At 35.0% G+C, this 18,504-nt stretch overlaps 1 protein-coding gene across 1 annotated transcript in view; it reads left to right on the forward strand.

Moving 5' to 3' along the window:
* The window catches only part of LOC149421355 (receptor-type guanylate cyclase Gyc76C-like), a 161,239-nt gene extending 143,321 nt beyond the window's left edge, over window positions 1–17,918 (forward strand). Inside the window, exons 22-24 of the mRNA XM_089634349.1 lie at window positions 13,138–13,285; window positions 15,449–15,557; window positions 16,446–17,918. Of these exons, the coding sequence (XP_089490475.1) occupies window positions 13,138–13,285; window positions 15,449–15,557; window positions 16,446–17,058 (870 nt within the window). The 3' untranslated portion in view covers window positions 17,059–17,918. The remainder of the gene's footprint in view (window positions 1–13,137; window positions 13,286–15,448; window positions 15,558–16,445) is intronic.
* Window positions 17,919–18,504: the final 586 nt, after the last annotated feature.

Here is an 18,504-nt window from a genome sequence, read left to right on the forward strand (position 1 = left end):
GTGGGGAAGGGAAAGATGAAGGTGAGGAAGTACCTGGCTATTCAGATCTAGTCACTAAACACGGCTAAAGCCATTTGAAGCAACGTTTCAATTCTGAATGGTGGTCTTACACCAGGGCGATACTGGTAGTATCTTCCACTCTGGAACGTGCCGCAAATATACTATATATTATTTTAATTAATTAATTGTGAAATAACACAAATTAATCAAATAAAATTTATTTGCGCACGCCGGGTTCGAACCCGCGACCTTCGGAATGGCAGTCCAATGCGTTACCACTGGACTATGCCGGCCGTCAAATGAAACGATTAATCCTCTTTCAACGCATCGCCTTGCAACGCAGTAGGAGAGTTGGAATCTTATGTTTATCACTCGAACACACTGACCCCCAGAATACTACCCACCCATCCATACCTATTTCCTTCCCAGAACTCACTGACCTTCCTTTCTTTCAAAATACCCCCAACACAGCATTCACAAAGATGACATAGGCCTTGAGGGTTACGATTTTCCTTAGGGCCTCCTGTGTGGAGACGATGTAAAAAAATACAAAAAATAAACAACTATCTCGCTAAAACGTTGGCGGTGACTAATGGTAGGTGTATTGGTTATCTAATAAATGGCTCCCGGGGCGGCGGTACACATAATTGTAATAATTCTCGAGGGCTCTGATGTACAGACATTATGGCTCCTGTTGATTGACGAACATATACTAAAACATCGTTGGTTGGAATCGGTGCTTGAAATGACTTTAGCCATGTTTAGTAAAAAACAAATTGGAATAAATTTTTCAGCAATTTCAATTTAAAATTTGAAAAATTAAATTCTCACCAATCTAATCACCGCAATTTTAATAGGCACATATTATGGATATTACGCTTTGTTTCAACTTAATCATTACATGAAACTTACGTCGGGAGAGATGGTAAAAGATACATTAAAATAAAATTTTATTCAATCAATGTTCAAAATTTCTCTTATAAAATGACTTAGACAAATCTCACCCCATGAACCCGGGCACCCCTGCTAAGTCACGAAACGTAGTAAATGATGCATTAAAATTACATTTTTGTTTAATCAAGTTCAAAAGATTTTTTAAGCATGGATTTGACGTTTTTGAAAGTTCCATTTCAATATAAATACGCGTGAGGCAGTCTATCCTCTTTAAGTACAGAGTCATTTTCATAGAATATGGATGTTCTAACGGAATCTAAAAAGTACCACAACGCGCGCGAAATTGGCGGTTACAAGTTACAACACATGCAAGCGGTCAAGTTTGTCAGAAATATATAGATCAACAAAATAAATCGTGTAAAATGTATATGCGACCGAAAAATGGGCGTGGCTTACAGCAAAATCTCGATGACACAAGTTGATCTGTAGGGATTTACATATGTATGCCAGCTTGGGTAGTGGATCAACATATCCGGGGTGGATCAACAAATGCAAACGGATCAACATATACCTGGCGTACCGTCGCGCGAGATCAACATAGTACGAGAGGGGATAAATATATATATATATATATATATATATATATAGGTCCCACAACATTTATTGCGTCCGTGCGTAAATCCGTCTTTGGGCGTCCAGCACTTCTAGTTCTTTTTTTTAGATTGTTTTTGTGAATATTTCACTATGTTTTACTCGCGATAATCGCTAATATCATATTTTTTTAATATTCATAATAATGCAGGTTTTGATGTTTATTACACTCTCATACATTTCTAGCGTCACGTACATACTCACGTCCGGGTGTATATTTTTTGTATATTGAAGGTTCCTTTTAATATAGGTTTCACGTCCGTTCACTCTAATTTAATTGTTACGTCTGCCGTATATTGCTGACTATTCTAATAAAGGTTTCACGTCCATACTGAATAATATATTCTTGCGTCCGAGTGTAGAGACGTTTTTACGTCTTCCGTATATACGGCCCTTAAGACTCTTGGATTTGTTTTGAGAGTTTCAAAAGGTAAATTTAGGCCGTTGTTATGCCCCTTATATTATTAAACCCCTTAGGATTACATGACTTATTCTGATATGGGAGATATATCACCTTAAAAATAATCAATATAAATATTGTTTATTTTAATTCTTTTATATATCGAGACAAATAGACATCTATAATTTTTGCAATCTCTTCTTTATTTTGAATATCTACTTATGTGAGACTTCTTATCATTTTTACCAATGTATCTTATTTTATTATACGCTTTTGTTGTAACATTTTTTTTTCACTCTATTTTGTTTTCTCTATTGTTTTAATTTTGAAGAATTTATAATAACTGCGATACTCAACTATTAAACTAGAATGTAAACGTCTATTAGGTGTAATAAATAAATTAACAAATAAATAAACAACACAAAATATTTCGTACTTTTCTAGTGAAGTTTTCACGTTCATGGTGAATTAATTAATTAATTACAGCATCTGTGGTTGAGAGATAAGACTCTCGACTCGCAATCCGAAGCCCGTAATCTGACGGTCAAACCCGGCGTGCGCAAATAAATTTTTATTTTTTTGTGTTATTTCACAATTAATACATTAAACATAATATAAAGTGTGTTTGCAGCACGTTCCAGAGTGAAATATACTCTCAGTATCGCCCTGGTGTGAGACCACCATTCCGAATGGAAACGTTATCTCTAAGCTTTTGCCGTGTTTGGTGATCAGATATAAATAGCCAGGTACTTTTCTACATTTATCTTCCCCATCTTCTTCCCCTCCCCAATACCTTCACCCTAGTAATCAGATTGGGGATGCCACAATCTCGCTGTTCCAGACGGGAGCGGTTGAGACTCTTGTGCGGTATATAAAAAATATATGTATATATATTTATGTTTTATTTTTTTGACATCCAGAAACACACCAGACCTGACAACAAACTGTCTATTGATAGTGAGAAGTTTTAATGAATATCTTGTTGCACCTTGTATACAAACGTACCTACTGGGAGCAGGCGTGCGACAATTTTTTTTACAACGATATCCTTAGTAAAAATGTATCATTTCATAACGCGCCAGTTCGCTCCATTGCAGAGGGCGGTCGGACATTTTTAGGTCGGGATATCAATTTACCGTCCACTGTAAACAATCCTTACAAAAATGTCCACCCGCGCAAGGCGCTTTTTAGTTCTGAGTGCTAAGTGGCAACGTTGTAAATGAACTGAATGTTGCCAAATCTGGGGTTTTGCTTCACCAAGGACTCAAACAATACATAAAAATGTACAAATTCGCCAACGGCCATGGGGACGCAATACTATCGACAAAATGCGTGGACGCAGCACGGCCGTCGTTATGTATACAAAATAATATCTACTCGTGATTGGTCACGAGCATACAATACCATCGACGCAGAACTTCTGTCGTTACGTATTCAATATAATAATATCTGTTTTTATATTTAACTTAATTAGTTCAACCTCAAATTGCAATATTTTAATTAATGAGTTAAACTTATTAATACCATTAAGTTCAATATAAAAATATTTTTTTTATTTTTATTTCTTAACATCTTTAGTGTTACAATATTTACAACATAATATTAAATAATATTTAAATCACTTTTCTGATAAGTAAGATGCTTGTGCTTAGGAGAGGACAACAATATATTTTTACATATTTATATTGCAAATATTATTACAAAAACTATTAATAGCCTTACAAGAAAATACAATAAAAGTAATAAAAACAGGTTAGTTATAAATAATACCAAGGAATGATAAGCAGAAACATAATATGTGGAGTTTATTAAGCAGAATTGATTTGAAAGTACCTACACGGCACACACGCTCATGTAATCTAGTAAAATAAAAATGCTTGTCTTAGAAGAATATGTTCAACATATGTATAATAACATTCTCTCTGATTCTATCTTCAATGTAACCAAAATAAATATAAAAACTATATTAAAAATGTATTAAACGTGTACCAAACTGCATAAAATGTTATTATATTATGTAATGACATTTATTTATTTATTTATTATTGGATAATTTGTATAGCGCCGCTTTTGTGAGATATCACCTCAGGGGCGCTTTACAGTTGATGCAGGTATTACAGAAAATATAAATATTACAAAAATAGAGTGAAGTTAAGTTAAGTAAAATGAAGTAAAGGAACAGGTGACACGAAGATAGAAGATGGAGACTCTGCAGCAAGAATCCCAGGTGGTGAAGAAACTGGTCCAGCTGCTGCAGCGAAAGAGTCCACCGCGTCCGCCAACAGTGCCAGCACGAGGTTCGTCATCCGTCCAGGTATGTGTCTGCTGCTAATAAAGCGCTGACACACTATCCTCTCACAGATACCAGACCTTGGCAGCACCGCTGTGACGTTCTACGAAGATAGAAGATGGAGACTCTGCAGCAAGAATCCTAAGTGGTGAAGGAACTGGACCAGCTGCTGCAGTAAGAGAGTCCACCGCGTCCAACAACAGCGTCCAGGTATGTATCTGCTGCTAATAAAGCGCTGACACCTCACATAGATAAGAGACCCTGGCAGCACCGCTGTGACGTTTGGCAAGTCCATCATTTATCTCCATGTAATCCTGTTCCTGGTAATTGTTGAAGTGGCGCATTCTGTCCGCAATAAAAAGCGACGGTTGGGTAATAAATTGCCCTGGGCTTAGTAAAAAAACTTGCCAGTGTCCAAGCTTGCCCAGTTTCCGAGAATTTTATTGATAACATCTGGAGTGCATTTACCGGTCGCCGTTCGTTTCGAAAGTCCGATATTTTTGAGCAAATTTCAGAATATTCACTTTAAAACACTGCACTCAAATCACATATTATAAAGTTCTAATAATTATTAAGTTTATTTTTATTTAAGTTCAAATGTTGATGGATTGATTTTAAAAATAATTTCAAAGGGATGTTGCCTCATTTCCCTTGAAAATACTAAAAAAACACAAATCGGTTGGAGGAAGCGTTAGGACGCGTCCTGCTGCCACGAAGGGCGCTACTACTACTACGACATATATTATGTAGTATTACGTTATAATAATCTTCTGTTTTAATAATCTCCTGTTATAATAATCTCCCTCTTGAATAACGTTATATTTTTTACAAAATGAAACAATACTATGTTTTAAACCACTTTATATTTATTTTATACAATATTTGGGTTCAATCCAAACCGGTCGACGAAATATAAATTAAAATTAAGTGGTTTAAAACAAAGTATTTGTTTCATTTTGTATAATGTCAAGCCACTAAGTGTTTGCTTTCTTCGATAAATTTAATATTTTTTAGTTCTTGTAAGTATAGTTTTTAAATTTTTACATACATAATAGAATAGAATATTGCGGAAATCTGCAATTGGTTTCTCAGTTAGGTAAATTACACGTGTATAAATGAACCACATTGTAAACTGTTGATTTCCCTGAAATAAAATAAATAAATAAATAATTTAAAACAATAAGAAAATTTATTAGGTGGTATTAGAGAATTTTAAATTGTTTTTTCTTGTAACTGTCATAATTTTCCTCAGATATATCCAGGAGTAATTTATTGAATAATTTTATACCGTTAAATAAATAATGATGTTTTGCTGTTGTAGTTCGAACAAGTGGTACGGTTAGTCCTCCAATATAAATAATTATTTAGCTTAAAATTAATTATGGAATATTATTTTTATCAAATAAATCTTTATGTAATTGAAGTTCTTAATGTACGAGTATTTTTGTCATAAATTTTTGTGAGAAGGGGAACCGGGAAACCTTGGAAAACATTTATTGTTGGATAGTTATATGGCTTTTTTAAATATGATTTTTATTAATATTTTTTGAATTGTCGTTGTGGAAGTCGTGTCGAAGTGGACGTAGGTATGATTTATACGCACCCCCCCCCCCCCCGCAAACCACGATTTCATATTGTAGTAGTGTAGAATGTGCAAGTGCAAAATAAATACCTTTAAGTATTTTTAATGATACAGTATTTCTAAGTCTAAAAAACACAAAGATGAGTTTTCTCATTCTGTCTACTGTGGAGTTTATTTGACTTTTTCATTTGATGTTATTATCGATAATTATTCCAAGATGTTCACAGCCTAAGCACCCTGATCAAGTTTCTGAAAGAATCGCTTGGGTACCTACTGGACTATAAGGGTATAATAGAGCTATGTATTCGATACATGCGATTATATTAATTGGCTAATTATTTAGATTCATTAATTGACAAACAGTTTGCGTTACATATTGGTATTTCGTTAACATTGATATCAGTAAATTTTTCTTTAGCATAGACTACAATTCCACTACTTTTATTTTTGTGATAATTTGTGACATATTGTTTGTAGTTTGGAATACTTGGTATATTTGTATGTATTGCATGCGAGTCTGCCTCGGATAGTATTAAAAAATCTGGTTGTGGACATAATGTTAAATACATAGGTATACCAGAAGTTCGTCCATGTTTCAAATTATACTCCTTATGTTTAAGTTTATTGTTTATTGTTGTTGTTATACGCCCATAGGGGCTTTTACATAGATTATAAATAAGTTTTACATAAGTTATCGAGTTAGAATTTATACTAAGAGTTATAAAAGTGAAGAATTTTAAAAAAATATACAAGTAGTTTTTGAAGAATATGGCGTAAAGAAACATTTTAAACAACATAATATTTAACAATAACAAAGAACAAAATATAATATAAAACATTACAATAACATATCTAATCGTTAAATCTATTACAATAATTTGTATGATTCCACAAAGTGTTGGTTTAATTTGAATTTAAGATTATAAAGGGAATCATGGAATATATCTATAATACCACCAAACTTGTTGCCCAAATCATGCATCCTATTGGTAAGTGAGTTTGACTGATAGTTGGTTTTATATGTGTCGCAAAAGAATGTTGTATTTTGTCTAGTATTTCTTGTCGGTACATAGAGTTTAATAGCAGCAACGATGGCAGGGCTGTCAATAAGGTTGTTCATGACTCTGTATAATAAAATTAGGTCTGAAATGGTTCTTCTGTCAGACAGCGTAATTAAATTAAGTCCATTCATCAAATTTACATAATTAATGTTTTCTATTGGAATTTTAAGCTTGAAATTTAAGTACCTAAGAAATTTGTGTTGAACCCGTTCTAATTTGTTAGAGTGTACTTTATAGAAAGGAGACCAAATAGGTGAATTATATTCCACTTGGCTTCTAACTAGTGAAATGTAGAGTGTTTTCATGCAATCCAATGACTTAAAATCAGTTAGGGTTCTACAAAGGAAGCCAAGAATCTTTAAAGCCTTATTAGTTATATCATCTATATGCGCTGTGAACGTTAAGTTTGATTCGAATATAACTCCCAAGTCACGAATTTGTGATACTGGTGTTAATTTAACATTATTTAAATTATATTCATGTAAGATATGAGAATGAGTTCTGGAAAATCGTATTACTTGACATTTCTCAATGTTCAAAAATAACATATTTTGTTCGCACCATTTAAAAAATTTATCTAAATTAGCTTGTAAAATTAGGCAATCATATATATTTCGTATTCTTTTAAACAATTTTAGATCATCTGCAAAAAGTAGGACTTGTACATCTTTAAATATGTTTACAATGTCATTAATGAATATTAAGAATAATATTGGGCCAAGGTGGGACCCTTGCGGGACACCACTTGTGGCCTCGAATACATAGGATTCTATAAAATTAATCCTGACACAAAGAACTCTATTACTGAGGTAACTAATAATCCATGTCAATAAACTACCTTTGATGCCTAACAGTCGGAGTTTGGATATAAGAATATGATGTCGAACCTTATCAAATGCTTTACTGAAATCGGTGTATATAGAATCCACTTGTTGTTTCAGACTGAGCGATTCAGATATGTAATTATTGTAGATAGTTAAATTACTTAAGGTAGATCGACCTCTGATAAAGCCATGTTGGTTAGGAACAATAATATTGTTGATAGGTTTTACAATGGTATCTAATACTAATGACTCGAAAAGTTTGGGTAAAGCAGACATAATACAAATAGGTCTGTAGTTAGATATATCGCTTTTGTCGCCTTTTTTATGAATGGGCGTTAAATAACTCTTTTTCCACAGAGCCGGAAAACAGCCAGACGCTAAGGATTTGTTAAAAAGTTTATGTAAGGGATATATCAAACTATCAATGCAAGTTATTAAAAATATGGGAGGAATACCATCCGGTCCAGCAGATTTATTACTATCTAGTGCTTTTATGCTTCTTTCTATGGAATCTAATTTTATGAAACATTGACTTAGGTTTAATGACTCTTCCACTGACGTACTGGAGACTGCTTTGATGGGAATATCTTTGTCGTAGACACTTTTAAATGAGTCAGCAAAAAGATTAACTATACCCTCAATACTGTCGGCACATTTTTCTTTAAAGAACATGCTATTAGGATATCCACAGTTGTCTTTTCGTTGAGATTTAGTAAAATTCCAGAATTTTTTCACATTGTGATGATGTACCTCATTTTCAATTACGTTAACATAGTCACTATAGCACTTTATTGATAATTCTTTACATTGTTTTCGTAGTTTAGTAAATGCTATATAATCGTTAGAATTTCTGGTATGTTTATATTTTCTGTGGATACATTTTTTTTTATTAATTAAATTAGTTAGTTCCCTTGTAAACCATTTCGGATAATTAGATGATGTAAAGCTAACCTTGGGAACAAATTGTTCTATAGAGGTATTTAAAATCGAGTAAAAGTATTCTAATTGATCATTTATATTATTTTCCTCATCTAAAAAGGACCAATCTGTTTGGGCAAGGTACTCCGTAATATGATGGTATTCAGCTTTGGAAAAGTTATACGATGGGACACTTGTTTTTTTTGAAGATCTTAAAGGCCTATTTGTTATGATAATGTCCAACGGTGGGTGGTGTTGATCTAATGGTAATAATAATTCGTCGGATAGCTCAACCACTATTTTCGAATCACTTGAAAACACTAAATCCAACATTCGATTGTTAAAGTTGAAAATCTTGTTTGATTGAGTTAGTCCCAAAAATAAAGACATATCACGAATTTCACTACATTTAGCACACTGTAAATCGGCTTGGTTTGTAGCAGGTCCGTTGTCATCTTGGCTGGTCCAGTTAGGAAGGTTATAATCACCAGCAATAATGAATTTTGCTTTAGGATATTTGAATTTGAGTACTTCTATGTCCTCATTGTGATTTTTATACGTTTGCAAATCCGATGCAGGTGGGATATAGACACAGCCAATAATAATTTTTCCATTAGGTATATTGAGCAATACAAAAATTTGTTCAACACTTTTGTGTTTTACCGGTAATTTAGTAGATGATATATTCTTGGATACGCACAGCATCACACCTCCTCCGTTAGACTTTTTGCTCGTAATAGAATTTCGATCAGAACGATATGTGGTATATTGATGTAGGCCTAATTCTGACGAGCTGATATCAGCATTTAACCATGTTTCAGTTAAAAACAGAATATCGTGTGAGAAGATTGGGGAGTTAGTTTTAAGTTGGTGCAATTTTGTACGCATTCCCCGTACATTTTGATAATATCCTGTAAGTCTAGAAAATCTGTTCTGTTTGTTTTTTAGTTTTTTGCTTGGGTTTTGATGATTTTGGGAATTCCGTTGAAATGTTTGATTCGTAAATCGACTTCGCCCTTTTCTTTCCTCTCTTCTAATTCCTTCCAGAGGTCAGTTAAGTGATTTCTTTGTTGTAGTGTCCTGTCAGGTTTGATTATAATTCCATTGGACAGAGTAGTTTTGTTAAAGAGTATTAGTTTCGCCTGTTTGACTTCATCAAATTCTAATTTAATTGGCCTGGTTTTGTTTGGAATTTTACTTCCGAGCCTGTAAATTTTCACATCTTCTAGATTGAACTCGCTATTAATTTCACTAATAGCTGCTAATACCTTTTTTCCATCCTCCAAGACGCTCACTGTAGTTGAGTTCGAATTACACTCGGGGACGTTGAGTAAAATTATGTTCTTCGAGCGGGTCTTGCGTTCCTCTATCTCAGCGAGCACCTCACAAATTGGCGTTGTTTCCTGTGGTAATACTTTCTTTTCAATGATTTTTTCGAATGTCATAACTTTTCCTTCAAGAACTCCAACAGTTACTCCTAGGTCTTGCATAGTTCCAGATAGATTAGAAAGTTTACTGAGTATTTTTGCCATTTGGTCTTTTGTTATTTTTAAGACAGGATCGGTAATGGCATTGTGGATGCTATTAATCTCCTCCTTAGCTTTGTTTAGGAAAGCAATTGCTTCATTATTATTCATTTCGAAAGTTAAATTTAAATTTTTTTTTTTTATAAGAAAATAATATGAGTGACAACCCTGCTCGCAATGTACAGGTAATTAACTCAAGTAGGTAGCGGGAGCGTCCACAAGTGTTATCCAGTAAGTGCGAGGGAGAGAATACCTTATCCTGTTACTTGTTAGAGCGAGACGTAGGGAACACTGTGCACAATTGATTATTAAACAAATTGATTTATAAATTTTATAATAATGGTGAATATTTACGATGATTTCGAAATTGAGTGCAAGATTGTTAGTAGATTTATTATATTGTTCTAGATTTTAGTGCATTCGCTGTATGTTTCACATACGTATTCTTCTATATTTTGATTTTTTGTTGATTTCATTTAAGTTAAAGTTTTCATTGCATTTATGAAGGTGTGATAAAATATATAGTTATAATTCTATAAATATATTAATAATAATCCTCACAATTTGTGTTACGATATTCTTGCTAGATTTCAATTCATATCTTGAGGTTTTTATTTTATTCTATAAGATTTATTTTATATTCAGATAATATTCGGGAACTTATAAATTGTTTGTTTAATTGACAACAATATTTAATTTAAAATAAAACAATAACTTCGTAAACACCACTTTTATTTTTTATACTTTGTGCCGACCGGGTTTCGCTCCCAAAAAAAACGCATTTTCTTTAAAAAAAAAACAACAACGGATGCAATACTACCAACGTAATGCGTAAACGCATCACGATCGTCGTTATGCATTAAAAACTACGCAGGATGCTTCTTAGTTCTTAGTGTCAAGCGGCATCGTTGTAAATTAACCCAACGTTGCCAAATCTGATGATTTACTCAACCAAACGCTCAAATAATTTATAAAAATGTACTCGTGAATGGCCATGGGGACGCAGTACTATTGAAGTAATGCGTGGACGCAGCAAAATTGTCGTTATGCATTAAAAACCACGCAAGACGATTCTTAGTTCTGAGTATCAAGCGGCATCGTTGTAAATTAACCAAATGTTGCCAAATCTGATGATTTACTCAACCAAACGCTCAAATAATATTTAACAATGTACTCCAAATGGCCACGAGGACGCAGTACTATCGACGTAATGCGTAGACGCAGCAAGACCGTCGTTATGTATTCATAATAATATTTCAACGTGATCGGCCAGGGGGACGCAATACTATCAAAGTAATGCGTGGATGCAGCATAACCGTCGTTGTATATTCAAAATAATATCTACTCGTGATCGTTCACTGGGACGCAATACTATCAACGTGATGCATGAAAGCATCATGATTGTCATTATGAGTTAAAAATAGTATATTCTCATGAGCGGCTACGGGGACGCAGTACTATCAACGTAATGCGTGGACGCAGCACGACCGTCGTTATGTATATAAAATAATATCTACTCGTAATCGGTCTTGAGGACGCAATACTAACGATGTAATGCGTAGACGCAGCATGATCGTCGTTATGTATCGAAAATTATATTACTTCGTGGACGCGGCAAGATCGTAGAAATGAATAAAAACATACACTGCTCGATATATACATCGTGTAGCGAACCTGTCGGCAAAATGTCAAACGTTCAATATTCGTTTCCAGACATTCTGAGACATTTTTTGCTTCCACAAAAATTTTTGCCATACGATTCTACATGGGGTAAGCATCGTTCTGGCCAATTTTGAGGTCAAAACATTGTAGCGTCCGTATATCGGACGCTGTAAGTCGGTGGACGCTGCAATGCTATGGAGTTTTTAGGGGTCGGACGCAACAAATGTAGCGGGATATATATATATATAAACAACTCAAATGCAAAACCATTATATTTACCAAGCCATAAAAAACTACAATAATCTCCCTTCCGAATTGCGCTGTATTACGAACCAACAAGAACAAATAAATAAAATCAAACTTTTTTTCCAAAAAAACTTATATTAAACAAAAATAAAAATATATATATATTATTATTATAATATATATTATTATATTTTTATTATTATATCTCATTATGAATTATGAATCTAAGTAAGAATCGTGGCTCCCTTATCAGGCACAAGAGCTCCTCTTTTCTGATAAGGTATACATGACCATATATGAACCTTAATATTATATTTTGCAAAATATGTATGTATTAATGTAACCCATATGATGTATATTAAAATAATAATAAAAAAATAAATAATATATATATATATATATATATATATTTTATAAAAAATTAATAAAACTAGTTATTTACTAATTTTAAAAAATTATAAAAACACAAAAATCACTTTTCAAAATATAAACTTGGCTACCGCCTGAATGAATGACTAACATCCAATGAAAAAGAATTACACGCAAAGCCAGTAATACCAGCAATTGGAAGAAGAAAACTGCCAATTCTTTTCGCTCTACCTATGTACATAGGAAGGAAGAACATAAGATATGATTGTATCTTATAATATAAGTACGGTAAGAAAGGGTTAATATAATACACTCCGGCCATAGTATCCAAGTGGAGATATAAATTTGATTGTAACAATAAATTCACTACTATTTGCGCTACTATAATATTTTGCTAGATTATATCTGTTGGCAAGTCACCTTTTCTGTATATTTTATCCTGTTTAAATGAAGTGTTTTCTATTATTGTAGCATTCTATGCCTCAAGAAAATTTCAGCTGTATCACATTCAATGTCGTTTTATATACATATTGTTGTGTTCTTAAATGTAATACTAATATTCGCTGTGTACTTATAATCCAATGTATCACATTACTGTAAAAGCCTTTTATGGCGTTTAATAAATAAATAAATAAATAATAAAGATAAAAATATGTACAAAAGTTACTTTGTTATTTAGGAAGGTTTCATATAAAGCTGAGTTTATTGCTGCAGGTCCAAACTTACTGGTTAGAGGGGGCCAACGAGAAGGCCATCCAGCGCCGGGCCGTGGACCTGGGGGAGTTGCCCCCGCTGTTCTGCCGTCCCCGTAGGAGCCCCAAACTGTGTGACTCGCGCCAGGCCTCTCTCTGCGGGTATCCTGGTAAGACATCAACAGATCTTTGTTCCACTTATTTAGTTAAGACTTAACCGGTTTCACCCGCTACAGGCATTTTCATATTGCTCTACATCAATCCCAATCCAATAAATAAGTCAACCTTCCACAAACAACACAAATGAGCAGTGTCAAATGGAAATTCATTTGCCCACTTTAATATTTGTTTAGATTTAACCCTTAGAGTCCTAAGACTACCCTAGTCTGCCAGGGTTGAATGCCCACTGACTCTATTTTGTCTTTCAAATTATATCTCAGTTGCGGTCCGTGATTTTTAAGTGAGCGAGAATGGTAAATTCAACATTATTGATGTTGTTGTAGCTGAAAATATATAAATATTTATTGTATACAGGGTATATCGGCACGTACCCGACAAACTTTAACCAGCTATTCCTTAGCACATTTGGAGTAAAAAATGTTATGGGCACTTTGCTGTCCGGTAACATTTTTTTTTAATAAAAAATTTACTATTCATATTTTCACCACATGTCACCAATGTTTTATCCTTTGTCAAAGTTTGAAAACCCGTCTGACAATATTTTGTTCGAGTTTCGTTGAATAATGTACATACGTACCTACGTTGGCGCGCTTTTACAATCACAACGAAATGGCACGGCACCATTCGTCTCATTTTTAACTATTATTATTTAGTGTGTACGAAAGAGCGTGGACACTTTTTGACACACTTGCTAATAACAGCTGTTGAACACGAGAAACTATTCCAATGACAGTGACGGAGTGTGGATTTTTTTTTTATTAAAAAATTGAAAAAAATGTTACCGGCCAGCAAAGTGCCCATAACATTTTTTACTCCAAATGTGCTAAGGATTAGCTGGTTAAAGTTTGTCGGGTACGTGCCGATACACCCTGTATATTAAGCTACATATGAACAGGAGAAATTTACATTACAAGGACAAGTTAGAATTATATTAAGATGCATTATTCCTTGCTAAGGGAATAAAATATATTATTTATTATTTAATTAATTTTTTAAGGTTCAAAATACCATAAAGTCGAGGCAAGCGCGGTTAGCTATTGATACATTCGCTACGGATACACCGGCACATGACGCTTATAAACTTAGTGTGTAGTTGTAGCTACTTACACACTCCTTTCTGCAACACATTCTTATCTGTGCAGTCACCTTGTTAATTAATTTCTTGGCATTTAAGGGTTAAATTAGAAAAAGTAGTATGTCGCTACCTACACACTCCTTTCTGCAACACATTCTTATCTGTGCAGTCACCTTGTTAATTAATTTCTTGGCATTTAAGGGTTAAAGTAGAAAAAGAAGTGTGTCGCTACTTACACACTCCTTTCTGCAACACATTCTTATCTGTGCAGTCACCTTGTTAATTAATTTCTTGGCATTTAAGGGTTAAAGTAGAAAAAGAAGTGTGTCGCTACTTACACACTCCTTTCTGCAACACATTCTTATCTGTGCAGTCACCTTGTTAATTAATTTCTTGGCATTTAAGGGTTAAAGTAGAAAAAGAAGTGTGTCGCTACTTACACACTCCTTTCTGCAACACATTCTTATCTGTGCAGTCACCTTGTTAATTAATTTCTTGGCATTTAAGGGTTAAAGTAGAAAAAGAAGTGTGTCGCTACTTACACACTCCTTTCTGCAACACATTCTTATCTGTGCAGTCACCTTGTTAATTAATTTCTTGGCATTTAAGGGTTAAAGTAGAAAAAGAAGTGTGTCGCTACTTACACACTCCTTTCTGCAACACATTCTTATCTGTGCAGTCACCTTGTTAATTAATTTCTTGGCATTTAAGGGTTAAAGTAGAAAAAGAAGTGTGTCGCTACTTACACACTCCTTTCTGCAACACATTCTTATCTGTGCAGTCACCTTGTTAATTAATTTCTTGGCATTTAAGGGTTAAAGTAGAAAAAGAAGTGTGTCGCTACTTACACACTCCTTTCTGCAACACATTCTTATCTGTGCAGTCACCTTGTTAATTAATTTCTTGGCATTTAAGGGTTAAAGTAGAAAAAGTAGTGTGTCGCTACTCACACATTCCTTTCTACAACACTTCCTTATCTGTGCAGTGACCTTGTTAATTTCGTATTTTGGCTACAGATAAGTTTATATCTACTATTGAAAGTCATAAAATCCTCATGTATCCATCTCTCCCACAATAGGATTAAGTAGCCGCAGACAATCCGCCATTCGAGTTGCAGAGGGAGGGAGTTCCATCTCCCTGGGGCGGGCCAGTCCTAAACCTGACGCTGAACTTCATTACAGAAACAGGTTACTTCCATTATTTATGCATATCCATATTATTTATTTTAACTAGACTTTTATCAAGTTTGCGTAATGATAATATGATTATTATTTATTTTTTTGGAATAACTTAGCGAGTAAAACCTCAAATTGCAATATTTAATTATTGAAGATAATATTAGCGATACCTAAATGAAAATCTGAAACCCTGGGTCCTGGGTTCGAGTCCTAGATGTGATCAAATCAGATTTTCATTTAGGAATCGCTAATATTGTCTTCAATGATTATTATTTAATAAGTAGGCGTCATTCTGCTGATGGGCTCCTATATCTAATTTCACAATAAGTTCAATAGTAATTGAGTTAATTTAAATTTTAAAATAAGTCTATCCTTTCTTCTCTCCAAATAAGAATCCAATTGAGCTTTCAATTGATTTACTTATACTATTATAGTAGCATTGATGATATGTTGTGGAAGTTTGTTCCATGCTTCTATTATATTTGTTTTCTTAGGTAATAACCTAGGAAAGCAAATAGAAATATAAAAAAACAAACACTTAATAAAATGTTTCCTAGGATTGAATGCAAAAGGTGTAGTTTTTTTTTAGTGTCCACGGAGATTTACATTTGTTTTGGTGGTGAAGATTTGTTGAATACCAGGACAACTATAGTGTCCAGATAAAATTTTGAAAGTCCCAATTAAGTGGTTCTTTTCTGTTGTTTTAATGTTAGTAATTTTAGTTCCTTGAGGCATATTGCCAGTCTTTCAAAGCTCTGGTACTTTTGTGAATCTTCTCTGAACCCTCTCTATTAAATCTATTTCCTTGGAAAAATAATATGGAGTCCATATTTGGAAAGCATATTCCAGGAGAGGTCGCACATATGTTTGTAATAGAGTTTGTTAATTTAATTTCAGACGACTGTTGAGCTCCATAGCGTCGTCTACCGAGGAGAAGGAGCTGTGCCTCGGAGTGCGGGCAGAGGTGAGCGGCAGCGGGGGGAGGGAGGGGGGCGGGATGCTGCGGGAGGCACACTCGCTGGACCTGTCGCGCCTCGACTCGGCCCCCGCGCGCACCACCTGCCGCTCCCTCACCCACTTCAACCTGCCCCTCTCCTACCTGCCCGCCCTGCCCCGCCCCCGCACTGCCACTATCACCACCATACCCACGCTATCCGGGAACCACGTCAACAACATTAACTTCCTAAACGGCAACGCTGGAATAGGGCTGGATGCCAACGATTGCGCCGAGATAGCGGAGGCTTGCCCCCTCCTGCGCAAGGCCAGCCTGTTGGGCCCCGACACTCTGACAGCCGACGTTAAGCAGCGCCCCGAACTCAACAGCGTCAGCTTCCCCAGCAAGAAGTGGCGGTCGCTGGAGACGATGGCCGACGCCGAGGTGGTCAGGAAAACCCCGCGCGCCTCTTTCCGCTCTTGGTTCATCGGATTATTCAACGGAAGTGGCCTCAGGACTAGCGACGGTTCTCTGCGGAAAGCCGTGCCTTTACTCGACAGGGAGTCCGCCGTGTGATCTGCTCTCGTGCTATGATGAAAAGTTAATATTTAGAAAATACTTGTATATTTTGGTGGAATAGCAGTTTGTGTACGTATATTTTAATGACATACGATACAGAAAACCTTGTTATTTCATTACTATGTGCGTGCGTGCGTTCAGAGACACTGATTCATTCATTAATGCTGATGTTAATTGAAATTTTTGGCACACAATTTTTTTAAATCCTGTCAAAATATTATATAGCCTGGCGGCGTGCAACCCACTTCACACGAGTCACTTGTGGTTTTATGAACGTCGATAATGAAAATAATGTTATTTAAGTTAAGTGAATAGTCCCGTGTACCTACGTAATAATTTCCTACCCTTTGGCCATTTTCAGCAACTTTAGTTTTGAAAGAATCTTTAATTATGTATCGTTGATCATAATGGCCCTTTAGAAAATAAGTTAGGCTAAGTTAGAAAGCTTTACACGTAGACTAAATGAAAAGGAGAATGTATGGCAAGTAATTTAAGGGTACCTGTGTAAAGTTTAGTGTTTGTTCGTTTGTTCCACATTGATTATTAAGTGAGTGACAGTGACTCGTGCAGAGGAACAAGGTGTCCGTGCCATAATTACATGTTGTAATGTCCTTGTTAGGATATTATCTCCAATAAATAGAATTTGTTGCAGTTGAAATACTTAAGAGTTTTTATGCGAAGGGCGCTCATAAGCCGGCACTGGCCATGTTTTGCGTTTTTTACCGATCAAGGATGCTAAACTCTTATAATATTATTATGTGTATTGATGGCTCCTGTTTTTCTTGATTCTGTAAACATCGTAAGTCGTAGTAGTCATAGTCACAGTAGTTCCTGAGGAATCTGGAAATCCTTGAAGATCTGACTCTTGGTTTCGTCTGAAAATGTGTGCGAGAGATACAGAAAAAAGTTCCCACCCTTTTTAGAAGGTTCTTCCTCTGTATCATTTAACTTGCCATACCCTGAGGTCCTTTCCTCTTCAGTTTCTGGTTCTGAAGATTTTTTTGTTCAGAAACTTAGTGAAAGATCTTTAATACCATTCTCCATTTTTATTGCATCACTAACTTGCAGATTACAGATATTTCCCGAGGACAAGCCTTGATATGATATGATATAGTATCCGATGCAGTTAGCTGTAATAAGTCACACTGATGATCTCCCCTCGAGGTATTTCTAGGAAGACTTGATCTTATTCTTGTCTTTCCTTGTATCCATTTACAAATTTGACTAAGGGGGTATTTCACTATGTCGGGCTAAATATCTGACTAGCTAGCCGTTGGATGGCTTTAAAGATCAGAATAACTTCGTTATTCAACGGCGACCGTTTCACCATTGTTGCCGAGCTTCCGGATAGATAACACTCGAAATAGTCTGGCAACATCGCAAAATGTTTGCAGTTACCCAATCTACTACAACGGCTGTCATGTTTTGCCGCAATGTCTATGG

The sequence above is a fragment of the Hesperophylax consimilis genome, chromosome 8, assembly GCF_061612785.1.
Source record: "Hesperophylax consimilis isolate HC1 chromosome 8, BYU_Hcon_1.0, whole genome shotgun sequence".
In the NCBI taxonomy this organism is placed as follows: domain Eukaryota; kingdom Metazoa; phylum Arthropoda; class Insecta; order Trichoptera; family Limnephilidae; genus Hesperophylax; species Hesperophylax consimilis.